We start from the raw sequence: 27,884 nt of genomic DNA, 5'->3' as shown, positions 1-27,884 counted from the left end.
GGAATGACCCCACTGCGACACGGGCACGGTTCCTGCGGCATTTCCAACGCGAGTGAACCTGCTCAGCCACAGTGACTGTGGAGTAATCGTGGCCTCATGTGCTGTCCTCTGCAACTCCTGGCCATTCCTGCCTTTGCAAATTCAGAGCTACAAAGAAATAACAACTGCATACTACTGAAAAAAGACACAACACTGACCTTAGAAGATTTCATCTTTTGCCCCTTCTGTATTTAAATACTCCTTTCCTTATCAGATCTTATTTTGTACCACAAATATTTTTATGCTCTTTAAAAGCACGTCTCTGATTCTTTATAATAAGGTCAGCATCAATACACTTTCAGTATGGTTTGTAAAATCAGTTACTCAGTTTTACCACTTTGACATTGTTTAATTGAGTGGACACACCTGCAGGAAGCAGAATTCCCAATTAAGATAAACTATTTTACATTAACATGAATAGTAAGTAAGTATCTGCTGACCAGGTTTTACTGTTATAAAACCTTATAAAAATGAAGAAAGCGGATTCTGTAAAAGTAGGTACAGTCAAAATTGCTGCCATCACAAGCAACCACTCTGCTACTGTTAAATATCAAAACAGCTTTAACTACAGAGTACTTAGCACCAACAGCAATTTCTGTTTGTGGGTAAGCTGCATTGTTCTTTATAAAATAAAAGAAAAGTTTTGTTCAGGTAATATTTTAATCCATTTTTATTACATGAATGAGGGACTTTATATCAGGAAATAAAAGAAATACAAGAATCTATTTTTAAAAAGCTAATATAGAAATGTAGAATTATAAATGATTCATATAAAGAAAGTAAATATGACTAGCAAGAAAAAAAATCTTATTTTCAAGTCTGATGTTAACTACCAGTGTTGACAAAGGCACTTTCTTCTCTTGTCTTCACTCGTCTGCTTCCTCATTCAACAGTCTGGAAAGATTCATTCGAGTTTTCTCCAGTGCCAAAGTTTTTGCTCGTCTTTGAGGCCTTGAACTTGACACTGGGACTGGTTCTGGAATTTGATTACAACTGAAACACAGATTGTTTAAGAGTTAGGTAAAAAAGACTAAAAAAACTGAAGAGCTTTTATAGGAACAAACTTGAAACATGGTCTTAAAGAGCAAAAATATTTCTTACCAATTAAACACTTCGTATTTTTTGAGAATAAACTGGTGTTTTCAAGTGACATAGCAGTATCATAAGGATAACCAAGCAATAAGGAGTTGCAAAATAAGCAAAATTAGATGGAATTAAATTCCTCCAAAATTAGATGGAATCAAAGCAAACACATCTAATAGGCAAATGGGAGACACTGACCCTGGTCACAATAAAGTCCACAATAAATGGATGAGTTGGTTAAGAAAGAGTTGAACACAGCAGAAAACTACAAAGATAATGTTGTTTTAATGCTTATATCCTGCAAAATTATAAGGGAAGAAATCCATTGTCTATATTCACTACTCAGTCATTTCTAGATGCTTGTCAACTACATGTTGGACAACAAACAACAAAACTGTGAGGGGGAAAAAGCTAATTTAAATTTAAAAAATTTATACTTCCACAGAACAGATTTTAAAAGGCAGAAAAGAACTTCACTGGAAGAAGAGCAACAATGTAAACCAAAACTCTGAATTTTTTCAGCTAGAATATCTGTTAACACACAAAAGGTATGTTAAAAAAACATTACAGGCTCCTTGGCAGAACCTGCCACTCTTTCAAAAGTACCAGTTCAAAGAATTTTTTTCCTTAAATATTTATCAGTGTTTTCAAAACAGAGGATATCAAAACATACCTTGTTTGGGAAAGAAAACATTTGAATGAAATTTCCTTCTTAAACAGACATCATAGTTTTGATGGTGGGGAGACAAGGATTTACCTTTCAAGACCACGTTTTACACTTGCAGTAGTTTTTCTTCTGCTCACAGCCCTCACTTCTGACGCTTTCCGCTGTCCTAAGTATAAGCAAAAGTCTTTTTTCGTATCTTGATACCATTTATTTTCTTAAACTAGTTTTGTAACTACTTTTCTTCAGTGTTTGATATTGCATTGAAACATAGAAATATGCAATCTGCATTGATAAAATATAGTCACAAAAAAACAACAAGCAAAACGCCACAATTTTCTGCTTCTCCCAGAAACACCTGTACGTTACTGTCATGGCTGTGGCTGGGTTATCTGCAAGCCTGTAGTCAGTCATTTTTTCTTTTCTGAAATCTGTGTTATTGGGAGAGGCTAACAGCACAAAAATTTCCAAAGAAAAAACTACTTTAATCTTTTAACAAATACAACTGTAAATGTACAGCAGAGTATGAATGGCTTTCCCATCTATACATTCACAAAAAGTTAGTATGAAATTATTTTATGAGAAACAACTAATATTGTAGCCACTGTACCTCTGCCAGTTTTGCTTCTTGTAGATCTTAATTTTGCAGTTTCTTTAACTTCATTAACTGGAGTATGAAGAGCATCTTCGTTATTTTCTGTTAAACAGAATAACACATGCAGAACTCAAAAATTAAAACTTGATTATCTTAAATACCAGGATTTTAAGTTTTGGCTATTACATTAAAAAGCCACACAATTGAACCTCACTTTTTCTTTAAACCAGAAACTAGCTAATAAAGCTAACAGGAAATTTAAAATGTCACTCAGCTGTAACTCCACCCCAGCAAAGGTCAATAATACATAAACTACTCTTGATGACTGTTTAGCTCCCTCCACTGTGTTGGAAGCTGAGCAAGCAGGACAGAACATCAGCTTGTCTGAACAGGGACCTCTTTGTGGAGCTCAAGAGGAAAAAGGAACTGCAGGATCTCTGAGAGCAAAATCAGGCTTTGCAGGAAGATGACAGAGCTGTGGTTCATACATGTGGAGAGAAGGCACCAAAGGCCAAAGTTCAATTACAGTTGAACCTGGTCAGTGTTTTGTGAGATAGTACAGAAGGACTTTTGAAAGTACACTAAAAGCAGGAGAAAATCCAAACAAAACCCTGGATGAACACTTGCTGAAGATGGTCAGTCACCTGACTAGCAGGACTAGAGAAAAATACAGAGCCATTCAGTGCTTTATTTGCTGGATTCTTTAATATTACTTACTGTATGGACCTCAGGCTGCCCAGTCCCCTGAATCGGAGGACCGTGAGCATGGGAACAGTGATTTTCCATTTAAGGACACTGATAAGGGACCAGCTCCAACAGCTGAATGTCTGTAAGCATGAGCCAGCAGTGGCATCCTGGCTGGCACCAGAGACTTTGTGGCCAGCAGGCCCAGGGCAGTGACCATTCCCCTGTACTCAGCACTGATGAGGCCACACCTCAAATCCCATGGTCAGTTCTGGGCCTCTCACTGCAAGAAAGACATTGAGGTGCTGGAGTGAGTCTGAAGAAGGGCAGTGGAGCTGGGGAAGGGGCTGGAGCACAAGTGATATGGGGAGTAGCTGAGGGAGCTGAAGTTGCCTCCCAAGTCCTATTACTTCTTATTTTCATAACTTCTAAACAATTCATTGAATTGTACACATGCTACACCCCTCCTGAATTACCTTCTTCATTGTGAGCGGTATTTTCAGGCAATGTGGTATCTCTTTCCTGTGTCCTTTCAGAAAGACCTGTTTCTTCAGTTCTTCCAGAGTAGTTTTTGCCCACATTAAGATGCTTGGTTAGTTTCATATGGAGCTTCTCAATAGCTCTTTGACATGGTTTATCTTCCACTTTCTGGAGAGCACACATTTAATGTTAAATGCTACTTGAATTTACAACTATTTCTTTTATCTATAAAATTTGCTTACTAATAGGATTAGGTGAAATTATTGCACAAAGGATACGATGTGTGATATGAAAGTGACCAGTCAAGCTAAAAGGAGAAAAACTTTCTCCATCAATACTAAGCACTAAAATATCATGGTTTTTTCATAATTTTTAAAAAGAAAACCTGAAAAAAATTAAAGCAACTGGACACAGAGTACAGCTACCACTGTACATGCCCATTGTGGATTCAGCATTCTTACCAACATTTCTATATATCATTGTGTTCATGTACCACACTTCCAAATTTAAATTTTTTCCATAATAATAAAAGCACCAAAGTGAAACTCTTGTAATCCTTTCCTACTTAAATCAAGCATCCTTCATCTTAAATCAAGCATCCTTTTCATGTTGACTAATGATCTTCCCATTATATCATAAGTTTAAGTGCAAAATTTCAGCTGTTAATAATTAACTAAAGATAAGTTGCAAAACTGCAAGACTTAATTCGGTATTAAGTTATTTTAAGTTATTTTAACTTAAAAATAATAACTACACCACAGTTATCAAAAAAACTTACTGTATTGCAATGTATCCAGTCAGGCACACTGTTTCAAGCTGCTTATACTGTCTACAGTTTATGCAGTGATATCAGCTCAGATTATTGTAAATTATTACAAAATTAATTTTCAGAACTGGTTAGAAGATAAATTCCAGTCATGTGGTCAAAGTAAACAAAAGGCCCATTTTTAGGAGTATCAGAATATTAGACTACTAATGATTAAAAAAGTAAAAACCATGCTTTTTATGTATTACCTCTTGAATCTCATTGAGCAGCACCAGAAGATTCTCTGTAGAAGAACTACTGAGTTCTAGCAAATTTAAAGCTTTTGCATAAATACGGACATCTGGTGCAGTTGGGTCTGCCAGGATTTCATTGCAAATTTTCATGGCTAAAGTATCATGCACTGTTAACTCCTGCAAAGGAAAGAAATTAGGTATCAGAAATTTTGCTGGGAACTATTTACAAGAGACAGCAGTGAGAACAATCTGATTTAAACAGTTGGCTAATTTTACACAGCAAACATCTTCCTAAAATGCACTATTTTCAGTACATTCACCAACTGATTTTTATAAATATCTTCAACATAAACAATTACCCATGTGCAAGTTTCTACTAACATTTTTTAATTGTAAGAGGGAGGGGAAATTTGGGATAGGTGGGGAAGAAAAGGGAAGGAAAAGGGGGAGGAAAGTGTCAAGCTAAAAGACTTCATTTCCTGAACAGGCACTCATTTAATCCAACTGCTGACACTGGGAATCCCATAGAGGCCCTGACAGGTAGCAGTAAACTAAGGGGGAGTAGTTCTTAATCTGACACAAGTGCTACTTTCCTACAGTTTTACACATTGTACCTGATAGTCCTGAGACTTCTTGGACTGACATTTCAGTCCACTTGGTCTGGTCAGGTCCACTAACAGTTCAGAAACATTACTGACATCTACTTCAGCTAAAGGTGATGTTGCAGGAGCATTTAACAGTGTTTGCAGAGTTGGAAGAAAAGCTTCTTCAAAGCACTCCTGGTTAGACCTGTTTCAATGAAGTCAAATATTAGTAGCATAATAAGACAAAATTAAGTTTTCTCTTCCATGATTAAAGTTCACTGACCTGGTCCATCAATCAAAGCAAAGTGGGAGCACCCAATCTTGGAAGCAACGGCCAGCAAGATCAAGATATCAAAACTGCTTCATAGTACCATTTGAAATTTTAGCACATGGTATTTCAAGCGAGTTTTAAGTAACGCTTCCTTTCCTCTAAAGAATTTGAATATTCATCCTCACTACTGAAACTGATATATACAGACATGTTCTATCTTGAAGGACAAGAGAAAAAACTTCCATAAATACATTTCTCTAATTCATTTTCACAGATTAATCTTGTTTTTTGCTCATTCCTCCTTTCTGCTAGCATATTTCTTTGGGGGTACTTCTCATTGTGCAAGAAAGCAAAGAAATTTGGCAAAAACGTATGCAGTGGTTAACAGGATTTTTGGAAGGAATACTTGTGATTTTTTTCTCAGAAGAGTTCATAACTCCTGCCAAGCAAGCCTAAAAATCATGTTTCACTTGGTCGTGCAGCAAGTTGTCTAGAAGTGTGGTTCCACAAGACTTGTCAAAACAAGTAAGATGTCAAAAAGTACGACATACAGTTGAAGTGAAGCCTTTACTCTTGCTGATATTTATATTAACTTCCTACTTGAACCCAAATAACTACAGGAGAAAACCAAGAAAGCAAGTAATTTTTTAAAAGCAGATTATTTGCTGCTGGATTACGGAGCAAAGCCAGCTGACAAAGAAAGCCTTTTGAGCACTACAATTGGCTACAAAAGAACCAAAACAAGAACTCTCCCTTTCAGCATCTTTAAGGCTTTATATTGGCTCAAGTATTACTGAAGTATCATTCAGATTATTCCCTGTAAATGGGAAAAAAACCCCAACATCTCTAATAATACACAGGCAGAAGGCAGAAGCTTCTCCTCTTATACTGCAAATTTAATACACTGTAGAAGACATTCCACGAATAAGAATTGTTCACTGTTTACCTTGTCCCTATTCTAGCATCTCACATTACACTTCCAACATGACAGGTAATTTAAAAAGTCAGGATCACAATTTCTTCCTCAGAGTTCAAATATTTAATCTCAAAAAGTAAGCCTCTTGATTATATCTGTGACCAGGTGGAAAGATTAACAGAGCACCACCCTGAAAAAAAATGGAATCTTAAACTTCTGTGAGATCAGTATCAGATTTAGGTATGATCCTCCACCAAATCTCATTTATTACCCAAATTCTCCTTTACTGAATGGCAACTTTGCAGACAAGTTCTGAATTACACCTGGTATTTAATAATTCACTTCTAATAATACAGTATCCATCACTGAAGAAAGTAAATTACTCAACTTAAAATGGAGCATTTGTGATCCAGGATGCATACAATGTTTTGAGACAGAAAATAAATAAGACTTCCTAACTAAACAGAAATTCTAATCAATGAGCCAGACTAAGACATAGGATTTTTTTCTCCACAGATTTTTCTGATTTTTGCTTAACACATACACCATGTTATTTTTTCAAGAACACGATCATCTATGAGGTGGCACAAGAAATTGCTTCTTTGGCAAATAACGTGGAAATACATGGTACTACTCAGGTGGGCAATCACTAGAACTCATAAAAAAAGAGAATGAAATTCACAGAATCAGACAGCATTCACAAATAAAAGATTATCAATATTAAAAGTTTAAATTCATTACTCATTATCAGAGATACTGGAAACATTAAATCAATTTTTCTGTCACTTTCATAAGAATTTGAGAAGGGATACCCCCACCCTATGAGAAATTTGGTATTTTTCTTCAGCGTTTTTCTGACAACAGCAAATACCACATTGCTTAGGGGTTTTTTGCCTCTTCAAGACAACTCCCCTTTGTACTACTCCTCTTAATGTGGCAACGTACAGGCACAAAATTTAATTCAATTTGGTTTGAAAAATAGGTAAGGTAACATAGTACATATCAATTAAAACTTAACTATAAAAAAGCAGATAAATACTTAGTTTGTTCTAACTTGATAAAACCACTAGCAGCTACTGAAAAGTAAGCTTTCAGCAGCAGGTAAAAGGAGATGAGAATTGCTATTTAAGCTCTTATTCCCTTACATAAGCTCTCTACCTCTTTTGCCCACCACCTAAATAAACAGGAGATTTGAATATGCTGTGAATTTAAACTGGAGTATTCCTTGGTTCAAAACCAAACCCCAAACCACAACCCAGCAGCCTGCTGCTTTGCTAACTGCTGGGCACTGATTATTTTCTTTTGAAGCATTCCTGCTAGCTACTTTTTAGTGACACTTCAAAGCCTACCTGTAGCGCTCAACACCGTAAATAAGTAATGCACATATTTTTAAAATAATTTTTCAATCTCTTTGAGAAGAGTTTCAATTGTAGGTTTAGGAAAGAAATAAAAATATGGGAAGCCACATGGAAAGCCACTAATGGAAAGTCTTCAGAATGGTTACAAGTGGAGATTATGTACTTTCAAAAGCAATAGGCATAGGAGACTGAATTAGATGTCTAAATCTAATTTGCATTTGTGCCATTTCTGCTAGTGCAAGACCAAAAAAGGTTCCTAAAGCTGCTAAATGAATGTATATTGTCATAAAACAAATTACAAAGAGCATTACCTATTTGCATAAGCAAATAAAGGGAAGAAAACTCCCAGGCAGTGTCGGAGCCGAGTATCCTCTTCTGTCACGGGATTATACCACAGCAAAACAAGACGAGAAAGGAGCTTGGCACTGATCAGCCTCCTAGAGAGCATCAGTTTGGCAATGCCTTCTGCAGCTTCTGTCCTCAGTTCTGAATACTGAAGAAAGAGCTCATCACATACACAATACACCAACCATAATGTTTTTCACTAATACTTTACTGTAATAGCCTATACCCTGTCTTACCCATCACTTCTCTACATTCACGTATTTCCACCTGCAAATAGAATGCAAAGCTGCTCAAGGGTAATCTTAGCCTGTACCAGTGACAAACTTGTAGTCATTTTCTAGGACAGGTATTTTAATATTAGACCATTCATTTCAATTCACATCACATAATATTCCCAGGCAACCTAATGGGATGATAAGCCATCTGCAAAAATAATTTTAAAATGAAACTCAGGCAAAATTTTATAATATTCCTTACCTCGCTGTCTAAGAAGCCAGAGAGGAGCTTCAGAAGGCTGTGAACTGTGGCAGTCTCCTCTTCCTCCTCTATTGTTTCACTTTCATCCTCACCATTTTCAGTTCTAATGTGTGCGCTTTCACTTTGAGAGTCATTGCCTCTTCTGGTTTTAAAAGGCTCAATTCCAAACAGCATTAGTTGATCGAAGATTGCCTTTAAAGCACTGAGTTTTATCTTTATGTTATCTATTTGTAAAACCTAGGTTTAATAAAGAAAATAAATATATCATCTTCCAGTAGACCAACAATCTTGAAATTAGGCATAGTAAGATTTTTCCTTTAATTGGTTATTTTAGGAAACTTTTTATAATACTTGAACCAATTTTCCAACTTTAGGAAGGTGTGATACAAGTTTAAACCTGAATTTATAATACGATCTGGGAAATAATTTATCAAGTCGCCTATGCAATTTGCACTACATAAAATCAAATTAATTTCACTCATGGAGTTAACATTCATGTATGAGATGTAATTTTATTGTTCAACCCATAAACAGACACTGGACAAACAAGGTCTGTTTGCCTGTGGTAGCTGCAGTGTGTTAGGCATTACAGAAATATAGCTAAACAAAAGTACAGCTTAATTAAAATCATGGTATGTAAAAAGACAACAGGGACCCAGAGAGCAGTAAAAGTCAAAGTTACATAGGTTACTAGATGTATTATAGTTCAAATTACATGCAAGTAAAACCATGCCTCATGGGTTAGTCCAGAGATTCTACATCTGTTTAGCCCAACACCCTGTTTCTGATTGCAGCCTACACAGAGATTGTGGGATTTAGCACCTACAGAAAGGTTACTTAACTCAAAAATTTAAGTTACTAAAGTAACTGAAATACTCTCCAAACAAACTTTTTTTAAATGTGACATATTCAAAGCCAAATTAAAAACAATAGTAAATGTTACTTTTTTAGAAACCCAAAGTTCTCCTACTATGACTGACAACTCTACTATCTTGTCTGAGCTAAGCACATCAGTTCAACTCGTCGTCATTTCTCCAATGTCTGCCTGAACACACTCTTAGAAAAGCACAGTAGCCACCCACACTTCCCTCAAATCCAGGGTCAAAAACCAGGGTTAACAAGTGTCATATTTGAAATAATTAGCTTGGTATCACAACAATCACAAGGATGGGAATTATGGATATTACAGCATCTAACATGGTCCATATCCACAGATGTTTGGCCATGCTATTGTTTGTTGGTTTGAATATTGCTTTATCCTCTAGTTAACAACTCTTCCTTAATCCTTAATATAAACATATTAATTATTCAGAATTTAAATCAGACACCCAATATCACAGGAAGTATGCAACAGAAGTGTGAAAACCATCAGACACATTTTTAGTTTGGTTTCCCAAGGAAAGCTTAGAGAATCCTACAGCTTCTCTTTTCTGTATTGAGTAGCAAATACATGACAGATTTCACCCAGATTTGGAAGAGAAAATGAGACCTTAAAGATAAGGAATTCCTAGAAAATTTTAAGACAACAGGTGACCTGACAAAGGTAAAACATGCTACTACCAAGATAAACTGAATCTTACCAGACATCAGAAAAATCTACAGGAAACCACATTCTCCAGATCTTCAGAAAACCAGGAATTACTGGTTCTCAAAGAACATTACTATGTATGATAGCTTGTTAGAGATACAAGACTAGATTTACTTAGTAAGTCACAAAGACCATAATTTCATTTCTTATCAGATATTTTACCTGTAACAGCAATGGAAGCTGTTGTTGGGCAAATTCTTTGTTCTGAAGAGTACAGCAACCCAAGCAAAGAACTGCCATATTTCTCACAGCTGGGTGGACATTAGTTACACCTGGAAGTACCTGAAAACAATAATATTAAACTTTATAAACAAAATACATAAACTGAAAATAAAACTCTGACTACTAAAATATGCTTACCCTGAAATTAGAAATAATTTATTTTGATACAGTACTGGAAAATGACAACTACCAAATACTCTGTTTATCTATATATAAACAGAAGTAGATTGAATATGTTGTTTGAAATCAGCAACAAAATGATGGCAAAAGTCACAGGAGTGTTTTGCTTTGTGTTTGTTTTTAATAAATCCTTATTTTCAAACAAAATGGAGTTGATCACTCTGGGAAACAAAAAAACCAACACACAACAACAAGCCTACACATTTCTTCATAAAAGACATCAACATTCTTACAGAGAAACAATACCCAGTTCCAAGTTATGAAATACAGATGCCAGTTTGATGTACTTGAAATAGCTTTGAGAAGACAATTGTAAAAATCCACACAAAAAAAGCAGACTAGATACAGTATAAACAATGCAATGGCATCATTTAATATTTTTGCATTTACTAAGGAGTTCAAGTTATTTTGTATTCCTACATACCAGAGATTGAATGATTTCATTAATGGTTGGACTGATTCCTTTAGAAAGAGACATGATCTTCAGAACCTCATAGCACATCATCAGACATTTCAACAGTGTTTCAGGATCATTCTTCAAGTTGGTCAGGGAAAAGGGAAAAACATTATTAATACAAATAGTGGCTATGATAAGAATGGGGCAATTAATCAATTTGCCCCTACCCAAATAAACTTCTCCTGTCCACTACACATATGTTCTGCAAGAATATTAATCATATCTGTCCATAAGCTATGATCAAAATAAATTCCTTTTTATGTTTTCAGTTAGTTAAGAGTAAAAAGAGTAAGAACAAGATTGCAATTTGTTTTTTCTAGAGCATACCATCTGATTCTATGCAGTTTATCTTTTGCTAGAGCATACTATTGGCTTCTATAATTGCAGAAGAAGAATCTTAATACGTAAATTTTTGATTTCAATTTTTAAAATGTATTTGAGACAAGGCCAAGCTACACTTTCTTTTAAAATTAAGAATAAATTTTAAAACATAACCAGCACTTAGGAATGCAAGAAGGGAACAGACCTTCTCCACACGCATTTCTTTAATTTCAGGTTGTTCTGCTGTTTTTATCAGATCGTTTTTTGTGTGTTCCAACTCAGTTATTTTCTCTTTTAATACTGATGCTCTATTAAAATCCTGTAGAGTAATGCATTCTTCCAAAGCTTGTTTTGCTTCAAAAAGTTTCACTTTTATTTCAGCCAGCTGAAATACAAAGCAAAAAGAAAATTAACATAGTAACCTCTGTAGTATTAGCCAGTGATACCCTATTGATTAGGGCATTATTAATATTAATATTAACCTATGTAAAACTCAGGATGATTAAGTTCAAAAGAATATTTTTCTTATTAATTAAAATCTGCTCACCTTAAGCTCCCGTTTTCTTATTTCAGCAGCATCAATAGGCTGGTCAATTGCAACAATTGGCTCACGAACTTCTGATATAATTTCTGCAATCTATTGTTACAAACAGTATATTAGTGCCATTAATTGCAGTTCAGATATATACTAAGCATTTAACTTTTCCAAATTTAAAATATCATCTTTCTGAAAAAGTATTCCACATCTGTGCAGTTTCTCTTATCAGCTGGTTCCCTGCAAATAATCCTGAATTTGAAAACACAATGTTACCATGAGCACATTTCAATCCCATTTTTTCCCATCCAGCTGGGTAAGCAAGGAACAAGAAGACCTTAAGCACCTATCTAAGTTAACAGGAAGGAAGAGAAATATGAAACCTGGAAATCTACTTCATCCTCACTTTGAATGTTTTTGTCAAAACACTTTGCATCTAATACGATAAAGTATTCTGGAACAGGCTATTGAAGTGTAATATGTTCCTAGTCTGAGGACTGCATTTACAGCACCAGTCACATCTTTAAACATAAAGGTCTCTAGAAAACCACAAAATGCAGCTATACTATATATATATATATATATATATATATATATATATATATATATAAAATAACAAAAAAACCCCAAAAAACCTTAAAAAACAACCACAAAAAAAAACCCAAAACAACAACAAAAACAATGAAACAAAGAAAAAAAACCACCCAAACAACCCAGAAAAACCCAAGTGGGAAGGAGACAATATTCTAATACTGATATTTCTTTTACAATGCTTCATAAAGGCTGTTTGATTTATGGGGAAGACAGTGAGTAGAAAACAAGCTTTTACAATTACTTACAATTTGAATCCTTTTGTCCTCATCCTTAACAATGCTGAGTAATCTTTCAACAAGCAGAGGTATAAGTGCTGCTGAAGTTGAAGGTAAAATGAGAATCTTTTGTAAAATAACTAGCAGATGCTTTCTGGATTAGAGAAAAAAAAAACAAACAATGTTTGCTTATTCAAGAAAACGGAAGACCTAAGAGTTACCATCCTACCAACTTGGAGATATTGTGATGAAGACTTCATAATACAGTATGAAACTTTTCTCCATAGCTACATTAACTGCCAAATGTATCTTCTTACTTAGCAATGTTTGTCTTTTACTGATTTTACCTGTTTTCTCCTGATTAGAAAATGCTGATTTTTTAAATCAAATGTCCCTACCATCCAAAGAAAAGTCATACCAGTAGAAACAGTCAGTATCAATACTGCAGAATGCTTTCATGGAAATTATCTGACTGAAAACTTAAAAAAAAAAAAAAAAAGAAAAGAGAAAAAGAAGAAGAAAGAAAAATATAACTTAAACTATCCTGCCAGTCTGGCACACATTTACACATTCCACTGAGAGTTTGAAATTACTGCTGTGTTTATATTATTATAACTGCAAGTTTTCACAAAATGCCTGGGATGGTATGAATTTTCAAATTCATTCGCTCTTCTTACTTCACACCAAAAGGCTGTTCAAATTATATGAATGACTCAGTTAACACAATTTAGCCTGGCATCTAAGATATTTGTAGCCTTTTAGTCCTTAGCATATTATAGCTTAAAAACACAAGAAACAACAGGCTACTTGCTACAAGTTATCTGCTGTGAAGCAATACGTTTTTCTCCCTCTATTTTTTACCTACTATGCTCCAAATAAACAGTTTTGTAATTTCATAATCTCAATAATACTTTCTGAAAACAACTCAATTTGTTTCCCCTAACAATGCTCTATCTAAATTAGAACTTGCTTTTCCATAGAAGTAAGCAGACAATATTTGGCACAATATTGGGACCAATTCCACTAAGGAGACTGTTTTCTATTCCAGCTAGCATTAGAACTGTATTTTTTCTGTTTAATCAGGTTCTTTTCCAAGCAGACGTTCTATACCTGTCCTCAGGCATGAGTGTCTTAAGTTTAGTAACACAAATTTGATATTTAAGTTTACCTTCCTCCCTCCTCCATGGTATCCATGCAGCCTATGATTAGAATCAGTTGCTGGCCTATGAATTCTTTTGTCATCAAGTTTTCAAAACAATTAAAGTCTTCTTTTTGTTCTTCACTGAGAATTGGCATATTTTGAAGATAACTGAATCCAAACAGAACAGATATAATTACATTCAGATTCACTGTTGGACAATAATAAATAAGTAAATAAATAAATACACTCCAAACAAATCCAAATATCCACTCCTGCCCCACCCCCAATAAAAAATCCCACCACTTTTTTGTCCTGTAAGAACAAGTGGTTACGTTAGGTACAAACCTTAAAAATTAATTACTGTGTTCTTTTCATAGATTATTTTTCAGCCATTATTTATACCAAATAATCTACAGTTTCAAAAAAATGTACTTCATTAGAAAAAAATCCCTTTTGTGAATGTAATACAATAGGAAACTTAAAATGTCAGGTAATGCTACATGTGATTTCAGTTCTGTAAAAATGCATAAAGGTAACATCTTGGGAACAAATGTATAGATACACCATTTTTCTTACTATTTTCTGCATATTTAGGTACAATGTATCTTTTACAAGTTCAGAATTGTTATATTGCCTACAAGACAAAATACAAGAAAATCATGGAAGTCTACAGTGACTTCTTAATCTGAATAAATATGCTATGACAGAATAATAATCTGTTATCAGATACATTCAGCCATATAGCATGGAAAGAATAATCAGTTTGTTCCATTTATTTATTTTTCTAGACTCAATTGGGTTTTTATCAAAATTTTATCTATCAGTGAGAGTTATGCATGTTCAGAAAATCTGAAGTTAAACATCATGTACAAAATTCAATATCACAGGATACAATTCAAATATTGACATGAGCTGTGTAAAAGATGCTTTTTTCTACCTCAGCTTTGTAGTTACTTTTCAGTAACAGCTTGTTATTTTTAGTAAATTTTTAAAATTTCTTCAAATGTAGGACAAAAAAAAACTTAACATGTAACTACTATTTGAGATCTGAAATGAAAATAGTTTCTGACCACTTAATAATAACACTGCCTGCAGCAGTTAACAGTGCATATTGAAATGCAGCTCACAATCCTGCTTTTTTCTGAAGTCCCAATGACCTGCATGTTCCTGCTCCTCCTAACCAACACCCTCACAGTGCACTGCACAATTGTACACTGTATACCAGAAAACTGAGAACTGAAAATCTTGCCTGAACAACAGCTCAACAATGAGGAGTTTAACAGTTGATACTATAAACAATTACTAGTAAACCTGATTAATTTTAGCCTCACCCTGAAGAGTAATGTAACTGAAGCAACTTTGAGTAAGATTGGATGGAAACAGAACAAATGGTGTAAGGAAGAAGAGATTTTTTTGAAAATAAATGTTTCATGGACTGTTAAATGAATAATGAATGAATAAATTTATACCCACCAGACCAGATATACATTTAAAAACTAAGAAAGCACAGATGATTCTTTTATTAAATGTTTATGAAACATGTTAACACATTCCATACAGAAAAGTAGCAATGACTTCTGTAATCACTACCAGTATACTACACCCAGTACAGTGAGAAAAGATGCATATTTTTAGTTGGAAACATCCATCAATACAATGCATTTTTCAGCAGATCTGATTTATTATCCTTTCAGGAAAGTTCACTGTTTTACAAGTACACCTCAGTTAAGATTTCCCAGCATTTTCCATGCTCAGGAGCAAATTCTGTTCAAAATTTATGTTAAGACTAAAGAATTCCATGAAGACAAAAAAAAAGATTAAAAAAACCCCGAACAAACAAAGCCAAAACAACCCAATGAAAACATACAAACAAACACCCCATCAATTAAAAAAAAATTGCCATTCTTCGCTTGAGTAAAAACACTGCCTGAACAAAACATTCATTTCCACCCTCCTGTGCCCTCCACTTAAATAATAGCTCTGTAATAGGCTCATTTTGCAGCTCTGTCACTGCCTTCGAACATAAGTTTTTAGGAAGCATGCATGCCTAAGGAGCAAAAGAGAAGTTTCAATTCAAAAATGCTTCTCTTAGAGATAGCAGCAAAATTTTATTTTATTTTCACAAATGACGACAATGGAAGAAGCGTCAGTTTCTGCAAGCTCTAAAAAAATCTCTCAAAAATCTTTTCAAAAAAAGCAAAGAAAAGCTAAAATCCCTGTCCAAGCACAATTCTGGGTTTGAAGGATACCTGAACACTTGAATAAAAGCAATATTCTATAATTTAAAAATAAAAATCTACTTTAGTGGGGAGAGATTCATTTTTAAATGCAATGTACCTCAATAAATAATCTGCGTATATAGCTGGTTCTGGCAACACCTGTTCTAGTAAAACTTCACCTTCTTCACCTTTTGATTTTAGATATTCACAAAGACATCTCCAATATAAAACATTCTCAGCTGTTAAATCCTCCAGTGGAATCAGCTTTCTAAACAAAAATAAACAAAGCAATATGAAGAGATGAATAAGAGTCTAAAACAATAAATACACAGAAGTATTAGAAAATAAGAAATAAATATTATTTCCTAAAATGCAAAACTCCAAAGGTATTCGCCACAGAAATAGAGATTAAGAAAAATAACTTCCTTTCTTGAGGACACAGAGATCCCACTACATTGCCCTTCTCAGTATTTTAACTCAAGGCTGTTCACACCAGTTTGCAAAAACATTCTGCCCAACCCTTCAGACCTACTAGATCAACCAGCCAGGCACTTTATGAAACATTGTTATCACTGCACAAGTCTGGAAAAATGAACACCATTAATCCACAGAAATGCAAAACGATATTAAAATATTTTTTCAGCTTCTATGAATTGTTTTTTCCATTCTTAATACAAGATCTTGAGACAACAGTGGAGTAGCAATCACAGTATGTCAAATGCAAAATCCAATACAACTTTTTCTCAGCTTTTTCTGTAAGCTCATCATCCATCTGCCATCATACACAGATCATCCATCATGAGACCCCCACTCCTTTTTAGATCCATAGTATTTTTAATGCCAAGCATGGCAATTAATCTTTGTTTTTGAAGCAGAACATTAAGTCCTGCATTAATTCTACCTCAAAACAGAAAAGACAGTATCACTGCAGTGGTACATTTTACTGCCTTGAATCCAATTTTACTTGTAAACTATCAGTAATTTTGGTTTTACTTTAGATTGCTCACATACAAAATAAACAAAAAACGCAGTCAAAAACACCCAAGGCAACATGTAGATGAAAACTGATCATTTGATAGATTCTCATTAATCTGAGAGATCTTTACTTAAAAGTAAATTTAACCAACAGAAATCACAGACTTAAAAAATCTAGCCGTTTATCATTCTGATACTCCATCATTCAAGCTGTACTCAGAAACTTCATACAAAAACAATCCTAGTGTTTTCCATAAATTAAATTAATCTCAGCTTCATTAGAAACTGAGTAATTTGACTTACTTTTCAAAATATCATTAGTCTAACAGATCTGGTACTTAAAAAATTCTCAGCCCAGTTTTTCAGAATGGAAGCTTCATTTTGCTCAGGATAAAAGTCAGACCAATCGGAATGAAATTATTTTGAAGTGTGGTAGGAGTCTAATTTCAGATGATGAAATTAAGTGACCAATTGTCACTGATTAAAAAGCAATAGCAAAATCTTACTCTGTTATTATGGGAGGAAATGCCCAGTATCACATGAAGTGCCTTGCATTCTGGCTAGTAGCATGACACATGTTTTGAAATCAGTAGATGCTACATGCACTGCACTTCAAAGTTATAGATGTGGGCCTATCTGGCTTTAAAAAGCATCAATAATAGTGAAATAACTTTCTTACAGCAGAAACGTGCCAGTATCTTAAGAGGTTAAAAGGAATTTAGTTTTATATTCTCATAGAAAACACGGATCTTTTGGAAATGATGAATGTTCTGCATACCTGCTATCAAGGTTTTTACAGCTCTGAACAATGTCATGAAGTGGAGATAATGAAAACATAGCATTTAGTACTGGGATGGCCACTTCTGGGCAGTTTTCTACATCCAGTCTATGAAGCAATTCTAGAACATCCCCTTCAGTGAATTGTAACCAGGCTTGAAGAAGCTTCCTCTTCATTACCTCCTTAACAGCATCTAATAAAACAGGAATTCAAACAGTTTAAAATAGAGTTTAAAAAACATCAAATTTTAAACATACTTTCACAAAACATTTTTCTATAGAAGTCTTTTTTGCAAAAGAAGTTATTATACAGTTAAACTAATGTTACCTTAAATAAAGAAAAACCCTGTTAAGCAAGAACTACCTAGGGCACACCCTTTTTCTGAGGCAATGTAATTTTTCCCCTCACAGGGAGTTAAAATAAAAAAACTGTATCCAAAAAGCTTTTACATTTAAAGACAGCATCTCAATCCAGAAAACCTACAAACCACAAACTCCTATAGAAGAAATATTCAAAGTCAGAATCACAGAATAGGTAAGACTGGGAGGGACCACAGTGGATAATCTGGTCCAACTTCCCTGCACAAGCAGGGCCACCCCAGAGCACATGGCACAGGGCTGCATCCAGACACTTCTTGAATATCACCAGTAAGGGAGACTGCAAACCTCTCTGGGCAACCTGTTCCAGTGCAAGGTCACCTGCACAGTACAGAAATTCTTCCTTGTGTTCAAGCAGAACATTGTGTGCATCAGTGTCTGCACGTTGTGTCTTTTCCTATTGCTTGGCAGCACTGAGCAGAGCCTGGCTCCATCCTCCTGGCACCCTCCCTTCAGATACTGACAGACAGCTGAGGTCAGTTTTCTCGAGGCTGAACAGGCCCACCTCCCTCAGCCTGTCCTTGTAACAAAGATGCTCCAGTCCCAAACGTTCTGGGTAAGCATTGTTACATACTTGCTCTGTTTCAGGAGTCGGCACTTTTGGAGGCAGGATACTACATGGGAATTGACACACAGAATTCTCAATTATTGAGATTATGTGAATGGATTATGAAGTTTACATATGATACTTTAACTCCCTTCTCACCACTGCCACAAGAAACAATTCCTGGATCAAGAGAGTACTATTTAATCAATGAAAAAATATTTATGAGAACATCCAGAATGTATACATCTTTAATGCATTCACTCAGGCTTAAGCAGGGAAGTCGAAAGCCTAAGAGTCCGGTGGAGATAAAAACATAATAACTAAGGAGCAAAACAATTTTGCTCTTAGGCTCTTTCAGAAAACAATATCCAGTATAAGGGAAACAAAATCCACACACACTGGCAACATTCATCTTTCCTCTTATATGCAACTCATGATAATAAATGCTGCACTTAAATATAGTTTAGAGTTCAAAAAGAACGGTAAAAAGGCCTTGAAAAAGCTCAATTACGGTCCTAAGGATAAGATACCTCTCCAAGAAGGTGAAAAGCATAAACTAGTAGAATACAGTACAATGAAAGCTGAACTCACCCTGAAAAGCATAACTAAGCAGAATGTGGATTATGTACTCTGCACCTTATCTAATTGTAAGGCCCTGTTCTGAAGCCAATATGGGAAAACATCCAAAATTTCAATGTAGGTACCTTGAATGAGCAGGTTCCTCACTTGTCACCTCAGGACTTACGAAGTTAAGCAAATTCAATAAAGATATATATCCTTCACAATAAAGATAGATGTATCCTTCAGGGTTACAGAATTTGCAATACAGAATAACCATTTTGGAATACAATCTATCCTACTGGGCAAGGAACATATGATATCAGTCAAACTACACACCCTGGCAGATGTTACATACCCTGTGATTCTAGATGTCAAGAAAAAGTCCTCAACAGCTGGGATATAAAACCATCCTAAGGTAGAGACAGACACAAAGAAATATCTGTCCTGAATCATAAAAGAAGACACTTCTTTATGTTGAAGTCATCAATGTCACCAAAAAATAGGTCACATAGAAAGGCTGTACTTTTTCTTTAAAGGAATACAACAAATACTTGTTCCTGACAAGTGAAGGATCACACGAAAAGTTAGGGAAAGTAGTTTCCTCCCCAGTTTGGAAAGATTACTAAGAGAAATTAATTCATCCTAAGAAGTATCTCTCGAAACCAAGGATTATTGGGAGAGTGGTGGTAGCCAGCAGACAAGCAGCAACTAGTTAGATAAAACAGAAAACTAGTGTATTAATAAGAAACAGTAACTCAGAACATGGGTTTTTCAGTCCTGGACTTCAGAAACAGAACACAGAAATCTTCTGTAGGCTACTACAGACCAATTCAGGAGACGTGGGGCAAAGTGACTAAAACTTCCTATACAGAAGGAGGTGGTCTTTTTAAGTGTAGTTCTACACAGCACAAAAAAGGACTCAGCTGATTGTCTCTTTTTGATCCCCAAAAATAGCCAAAAATAATAGCAGATCAATAAAAACACATGCATGCATGACACACCTTAAAGAGCTCTAGTCCTCAGTCTTGTTTTGTAAGTGAATATCCTCATAGATCATAATTCTCACAATTCTCAAGCAGCACATCATTCATCAAGGGAAATTCTCAGAGTAAAATTCAACTTAGTGCAGGCTTTTCAATGAAAGTAGGGGGATTACACATCAGCACTCAGTAAAACTGGTAGCTTCTATTGTGAAATTCATGCATACAATTGCTGCTGTTGGGGGAAACAAAAAAACCAAAAGGGTGTTCTACGTAGGCAGGCCAAAATTGTCTTGCTCAGATGTAGGTGATGTTTTCATCTTTTGGCAACACCACGACACACAATTATGGGTAGATTCTGAATGGCTCTTTCTATAGAGTGATACAGTACAAAAGATATTAAATAATAAAGCTGCCCCATGGTGAAATGCATAAGGGTCAAAGATTCATTAAAAAAAATTCAAGCTAGTTAAACAAAAAATTAACCAGCTGAGAAGATTTCTCTCTGAAAGCACATAGGAAATATTTTCAAACTGGTATTAATGTTCACATTTAAATTCTTTAATACATTTATTAGTTACAAAAAATCTGTAATGTAACATTTCCAAATATACCAAATTAATTACATTTTTTCTAATTCTGTGTTTAATTACTTAAAAAAAAAATAATGGCATTTGATCCTATTTTAAAGCTCACCGGCTTTCAGGTTTTTTGAAAGTGCAATTTTTTTCTGGTTTGTTTACTACAAGGGGCCTGGAAAAACAAAGCAGCAAATAGATTTCATGTGTCTAAACACTTCCTGGTACCTCATTACTCCCTCTGAGCTCCTTATTATTGCCATCACAGCTTCTGCATACATCACCCCAAGACACATGAGAAAGTATTCCATCTTAAACATTAGTATTAAGACATTAAGAAACCTATGATCTCTTACCAGATCTGTCATTAAGTCCTTGTTGCAACAATTTAACTCTCTGTGCTATTGTCAGAGCTCTCATGTGAACTTTTTCAGCCAAAACCTTAAAAAATATTAAGACATTAAAATACATTTCCACATATGATAACAAACGATCCCATTATCTACCTATGGTTTTACACTTAGAGTTTTAACTATCCACACAAATCCTAAGTCAATAGAAACCTCTAATACCTATACAACAGCACCGTACCAACACATTAACTATCAGATCCTTGTGCATAGAAGAAAATGTAAAGTAAAATAAACAATAAAATTAACACATAGGTTAGAAGCTCATCAGCTCTGCTTGAATGCAACACCTGGACATGAAAACCATCCTCTCTCTTTAAAGTGAGCAAGGTAATGAATGCCTACAATAAATTACAGAATTTAGTACTACCCTTAAAAAGCCATTAACACAGAGATTCAGTTGAAAAAAACAATCTAACCTAAGATAAAATAAGCAGAAAATGGTTCTGAGTGAAAAATTTGAAGCCTTTGTTTCAAGATCTCCCATAAGATGCCTGCATAAGAAACTGACATGTTAGCATACTTTCTTACCTCTGCATGTAAACATGAGTAAGGGCTGATACTTCCAAAAATTACAATACCAAAACCATGCCATTTTTTACTACTGCTGTGGTCCTAACATCCACTATGTAATAACAGAGAAGCAAATTTGCTTCAAAAACATCACAAAATGCATAGGAAAAAAAAACAATAGGCTGCATACATAATTTATACTGTTACTACCTGATCTTCAGCAGACAAATTCTACCACACAAGGAATTTTTATCAAGCCAGTTCTACAGTCACGTTCAGCAGTTTTAACTAGAAAACTTGTATTAAATCACCTCCCCCCTCAAAATTTTGGTAAATGAAAATAAATTACTTAACTGTTCTTAGTGTTACATGAAATATAATAAAGGATTTCAAGCCTTTTTCCTAAGTCAGCCTTTGAAATTACTGGTAAGTGATCCAATTTACCTCATATGCCAGCTTTCTGACAGCCTCCTTTACATCCATGGTGCGGCCTACAATTTTTGGCAAAGTCCTTTCTGAGGGAGCGATACATGACAGCACGGCACGTCTCACATCTGAGTTTGAATCATTTTCAAGCAATGTGCTATAAACTGAAAAAAAAAAAGAGTCATAATAATGTTTTCATGAGTTTGAAACATAGAAAAACAGCAAATACTTAAAAAAAAAAAAAAAAATCAGCAGCTGTTACCAAAACCCCTCTCCTGCCCCTGCAGAGCTGATAATTTAGGAATCAGTTCAGGGTCACAACCCCAAGATTTTAAGGTAACTACATGCTGAGCTAGGTCAAAAGAAATAATGTTTGCAATCATAAGTAAGATCTTCAGTTAATAACTCCAAAAATTGCTGCTCCAGATCCCACCCATAAACAGCCACTTTGTCATTTACTAGCAGAAAAATAAAACATTTCCAAATATTGGCTCTTTAAGACCTCTACTCACTAGTTATACCTTTTCACTATCTTTTGAAACAGATCCTCAAATTTTCCTATAAATGGAAAATTGCAATCTCCATTAAGCCTACCAAAACTCTTGAAGTAAATCCCTCACATTCCTCACACTCTTTTATTATATTCTTGAACCTTATTCAAAATTCAAAGCAACTACAAATTTAGTTTATTCCCAGTATGCACAAATTCATCTTGCTCTATGAGACAATGATTGACTATGAAATTTATGTGCTCCTAAATAAGTAACCTATAAACAACATATAGAAAATAAAATTTAAAAGAAACTACCTTAACAACAGAAAATCCCAATTAAGTAATTCTTCGCAAAAGGCAATATGTAAAGATTAATCAGGGCACAATTTACATACCAGCTCTGCTGGTACAAACATATACTTTGTCTACCTCGAGGCAAAGGAAATGGAAGCTTAGTCAAGAATCATACAGTACACAAAGAAACCCTCAAACATCATCAAAATCCCTGCCTTGCAGAGATGCTGATGTTTTCTAGAAAAGTGATCATAATTTGAGACAACAATAGTTTCTCTCTATCATCTCTACTCTTCTAAGAGTTTGGTACGAATTCACTTAACAGTACCAAAGGGTCCTTAGAGGGCTAGAACTGAACAAACAGGTGTTATACCTCCCCTCTAGTATACAACACATTTTCACAAGCTTACTTCTACAGTCAGTTCAGAGCAGCCTGAGCCCAGTATGATTGTCTAGCAGATCTCTAACAGTTGTCTTTTCCCCTTGAACACACATAATATTTGCATCTTCCATCTCCTCTAGCAAAGAGTTTCAGTTTACAAATTATTACAAGAATACCCTCAAACATTCATTTATTCAATGCTCAAAAAAAAAAAAAAAAGCTTTGAAATACTTTAAAGTAATGTCAATTAGACAAAAGAGAAAGACCAATACTACTTACTATTAACAACAGGGCAGTCTTCATCCTTAGGATCTTGAAGTCTTGACAGGGCCAAGACAGCTTGAACTCTCACACTTGGAAATTTATCTTTAAGTCTAATCAGCATAGCTCCATTAATTTTATCAAATAAGTCATCATCAATTTCAGCATTCTCTGGCATATTTCCCAAAATCTTATTAACAAGCTGACAGGTTCGAAACCTTACTGCATGGCTGTTGGCATTGTGAGACTTAGGGAAAGAAACAAAAAGATATTTTTATAATCACACTTTTCTCATTTCCAACATAAGGCTAATAATATGCACATCCAAGTGCCTAATATTCTACAGAATAAATGAAATGCGCACTTCTATGTTTCAAAAGCTTTTCCAATTTAATTTTACTTTTAATCTCAAAAAGTCACAGAACTGAAAAGCAATTACAGTTGCCTGGACCAGTGACTCCAGAAAATCAGCAGTGCCTTCACAAAGGAAGCAGCACGCTGACTACTGCATGCAGCCTGCAGTGCATTAGCCATCTTACTGCTCTGCCTCCACAAAACATTAGAAGGAAAAAAAGACATTAGCAATTATGATTAGTTATCTTAGGCCTGATCCATAATCTTCCCATGGAAAATCAATAGTTTTGGAAAATTTAATTCTATTTGTGTGTTCATGCTGTTGGAACTGTTTATCTTTCTACGTAACACTTGCAGTAAGCAGAAAGGAATAATACATGTGCCAACCACAGTTGTTTAGAAGATCTTTTAATATTTTTGTTATCAAAGGAAGAGTATAAATTAATTTCCACTACATTTCCACAATTTCATGCTTATAAATACACCTATAACAAAGCCTAGTGACATATCTGATAGCTGTATAGGAGAACTTGCATTTTTCTCAAAGGCCCAAATCTTGAAATCCAGTTGTTGGATTATTGTGTGTGATGTGGTGGATCTTTTTGCATAGGGGGAATGGGGATGGTGTTATTTGTCAACCACTAGCTTTGTTTTGCTTTCACTTTTTAAGTCCTAGTTTTTCAGTTTTGTCAAGTATCAGCAAGTTTTCCCAACTGCAAAAAGTTTCCATTTTCTCTGTTAGAAATGTTAGACATTTAAGAATAAATGTTAACTGCACCTCAAGCAGAAATTTAAACACATAATTCAGAAGTAAATTATCTTCTTCTCCCTCCTCACTACCATCTTCTTTCTCCGTCTGATAGAACGAAGTTACAAAGGTAGCTGCAAAATTGATCACTCGTTCCACTGCTGGTTCTCGCCTGTAGATTATCATAGCATACTTGAGGAAGTGAATGAATTTTTCATTAAAGCCTTCTTTATCATCCAACTGGGAAAAAAAAAATCAAACCACAACAAAAGATAACTATCCAGTTCATCCTTCAAAGCTCTACCACAGAAAAATAAAGTAAGCGGGCTTACAATTGACAGCTTGCAATTGAATTTAAATTTTTAAAGGGCTACAGCGAGCGGTCGGGGCACACCCGCTGTCGCGCCCTCCTCTGTGAGTATTTTGCTGTAACTCCACAGCAGGCACATTACAACCAGGAGTTCCACCCGGACGACAGATTTCAGGACAACAATCAACACCCCGTCCATTATATCCTGTGTCAGCCCCACCTCTCGGGCATCCAAACACCTTCCCGCGGCATCACCAGCGCCTGCGGGCAGCTCTCACCGCCGCGCTCGCAAGAGACAACTGGGTAGAATAGTTCAGCCACCTGGTTTTGCGGCATTTGGGTGGGTTTTTTGGGGGGAGGGCTGGGAGTTCTTTTTGTTTGTTAGCTTGTTTAGAAGTCGCGTGCTCTCCTTAGGCACCCTGCTGTTGTTTTAGGGGAACACTGCGGAGGCGGCCCCGCCCCCCGGGGGACCAGAGCAGCAGCCGCTGGGGCCCTAAGCTCCCGCCGCGCCGGGCCGCCCGAGGGCAGCCGTACCTGAGCATAAGTGCTCTTCAGAGCCACCACGAGCTTGGCGTGGTTCTGGTGAGGCTTCTGGGCCAGCTGAAAGGCTTCCTGGACCTGCAGCAGCTTCTTCTTGGCTCCCATGGCCGAGGAGCAGCTGCGGGACCGACCCCTCACAGCCCGGCGCGCGCGCCAACAACGGCCGCGAGGTCCGCGCGCGCAGCTTCAAACCGAGCGCGGGAGCTGCTCCCGATCTCGCGAGAAAGCCAAGCGGGCGCGCGCTCGTGCCCGCGCGCTGGAGGCGGGGCGGACGGTGGCGGGCGGCCAATGGCGGCCGTTGGCCGGGTACGCGCGCGGAGCGTCGCCATTTCGACGCAGTCACTGAACGAATCGGGTTGGAGAGGAGCTCTGACGTCTTCCCGTCCAAGCTGTGCGCGAACGCTGCCATGTCAACTGGACCATGGCACTGACTGCAAAGTCCAGTCATTTCTTGAACGCTTCCAGGGATGGTGACTCTACCGTCTTCCTGGACAGCCCACTCACCTCTCTGTGGAGACTCACCCTGTCTAATCGCCCTTTCTGTGAAGGAATTAGTCCTAATGTCCAGCCTAAAGGTGGCGCATTTTAAGACTATGTTCCCTGGTCCTGTGTCGGGTTGCCTGTGAGCAGATACCGACCCCATCTAGCTACAGCCTCCTTTCAGGTGTGACAAGGTTCCTCTGAACCTCCTCCAGGCTTTACATCCCCAACCCCCGCGGCTGCTCCTCATGGGATTTGTGCTCCGAGCCCTTCAGGGCGGGCGGGGAGGGAGAGGGACGGGCTGGGGCCGTGCGGGGCTGCGGTGGCCCGGCGGCTGTTCCGAAGTCCATTCCGGTACCGGCCCGGCTGCGGCTGAGGGGAAGCGGCGCGGGCGAGGGCTTCCAGAATTACGTTCGCTAAAATAGTTAAATGCTCCTGACAAACCCGCCCGGAGCCGCTCTCCCGGAGTCCTCTCCGGACGTGAGCACCAGGGAAAGTAAGAACAGACAGGTTCCGTAAATTGAAGCGTGTGCGGCAGCAACCCGAGAAAGCTCAGCCGCTGTCTAAATAACGAAAGCTCATTGAAACTCCCGCTCTTCTGTGCCCTCTGCGAGAGGCCTGAGAAGGCGGACGTACAGATGCAACACCCATTTGTGCTCCTTCCAGACTGAATCCCTTTTTAGTGGAAATTTCTCTCAAGCGTTTGTTGTGAACCTAATGCTTTCCCAGAAATCCTTTAACTTGAGAATAGTAATAAGCCTCATTATCTCAGTATCTCGTTAAAACCAGGAAAGATAACTAAGCTCCAACCCCAGAGCTGCGTTACTGTTCCGGAACGTACAGTGAGCATTTAATGACACAATTAACGAGAAAGAGGGCCGGGGGTCATTAGCTGAGGGGAAGCATTCTGAGCATATATCAATTACAGAGTTACAGACAACATCCAAAGAAGCGAATATGAGCCATGGACAGCAGGAACTTACGGTGTTTGACGTCCATATATGTTTGGCTTTAACAAAAAAAAGTGTCTGATGAACCTCAGGGGGTGACAGCTATTTTGTAAGGAGAGGTGACAAACCATCAAATGACAATAGGTCAAATAGGTAGGACTTGTCTTGAAGAAGGGTCATTTTTGTCTAAAGAAAATAAGAAAAAAAAAAAAGCACTAGGGGTCAGTCTTGTTCTAGATCTGAATCTTCCTAGTGGTTTATTTAAGAAGCAGATTTTAATCAACCAAATAATTGGAATTATTTCCTCCTTACAATGGTGTCAAGGATTATGGGATATATATATGAGATATATGTGAAGAATGGAGGGCAGCAGCTGGAGACAAAGTATTTTCTTTCATAGCTAAAAATAAATTCTAAAATAATTTAAATATGTAGCAGAGAGTTTTTTTCCCCTAACATATTATACTACCATGCATTTGTGTATATTTAAAAAAGATACCTCAATTTTAAATTAATATTTTTAATAACTTCTAAAATATACAGATCAGGCCTAATCACCACCTGCTCCCAGAAAGTAGAAAATTGATTCTATATGCACAAATACAATAATAATCTTAGAATCTTACATGTTAACTTACATGTTAACATCTTTCTATTTAATATATTTTTACTGGATAATTACCTTCATATAGATTTTTTTTCTGCAATGGAATCCCTATCTGTGGACAAGAAGATGCAAACAGGAAGATAAGCAAACCTTTGTGATTCTTGTGGCATTAAAAACACAGGACAGTTATTTTAGGTGAAATCATAATGCTAACAGGATGATTTTTGACTCACATGTGTAGCATCCCAGTTGTACCTACCTGTATCTCAGGGTCTACAGAAGAAGACCTTCCCTGGAGATTACCTCATAGTCCCTTGCCATGGATTTCATCTAAGGATGTGAGATTTATTTCT

At 36.4% G+C, this 27,884-nt stretch overlaps 1 protein-coding gene across 1 annotated transcript; it reads right to left on the bottom strand.

The window, feature by feature from the left end:
• Window positions 1-905: 905 nt before the first annotated feature.
• On the bottom strand, window positions 906-25,599 carry NCAPG (non-SMC condensin I complex subunit G; the record flags this gene model as incomplete). Its single annotated transcript, XM_084204063.1, has 21 exons — window positions 906-1,032; window positions 1,880-1,955; window positions 2,397-2,483; window positions 3,542-3,713; window positions 4,560-4,721; window positions 5,159-5,333; window positions 7,985-8,166; window positions 8,496-8,732; window positions 10,246-10,365; window positions 10,910-11,020; window positions 11,469-11,648; window positions 11,811-11,900; window positions 12,638-12,761; window positions 13,776-13,916; window positions 16,086-16,235; window positions 17,721-17,913; window positions 21,120-21,204; window positions 22,131-22,276; window positions 23,561-23,789; window positions 24,675-24,884; window positions 25,489-25,599. 21 exons carry the CDS (start codon window positions 25,597-25,599, stop codon window positions 906-908), a joined length of 3,108 nt encoding a protein of 1,035 aa, XP_084060189.1.
• Between the last annotated feature and the right edge of the window lie 2,285 nt (window positions 25,600-27,884).

The sequence above is a fragment of the Fringilla coelebs genome, assembly GCF_963513975.1.
Source record: "Fringilla coelebs genome assembly, chromosome: 4".
Lineage (NCBI taxonomy): Eukaryota > Metazoa > Chordata > Aves > Passeriformes > Fringillidae > Fringilla > Fringilla coelebs.
Note: the sequence above shows the minus strand (reverse complement) of the source record. Positions and strands in the feature narration are given on the sequence as shown.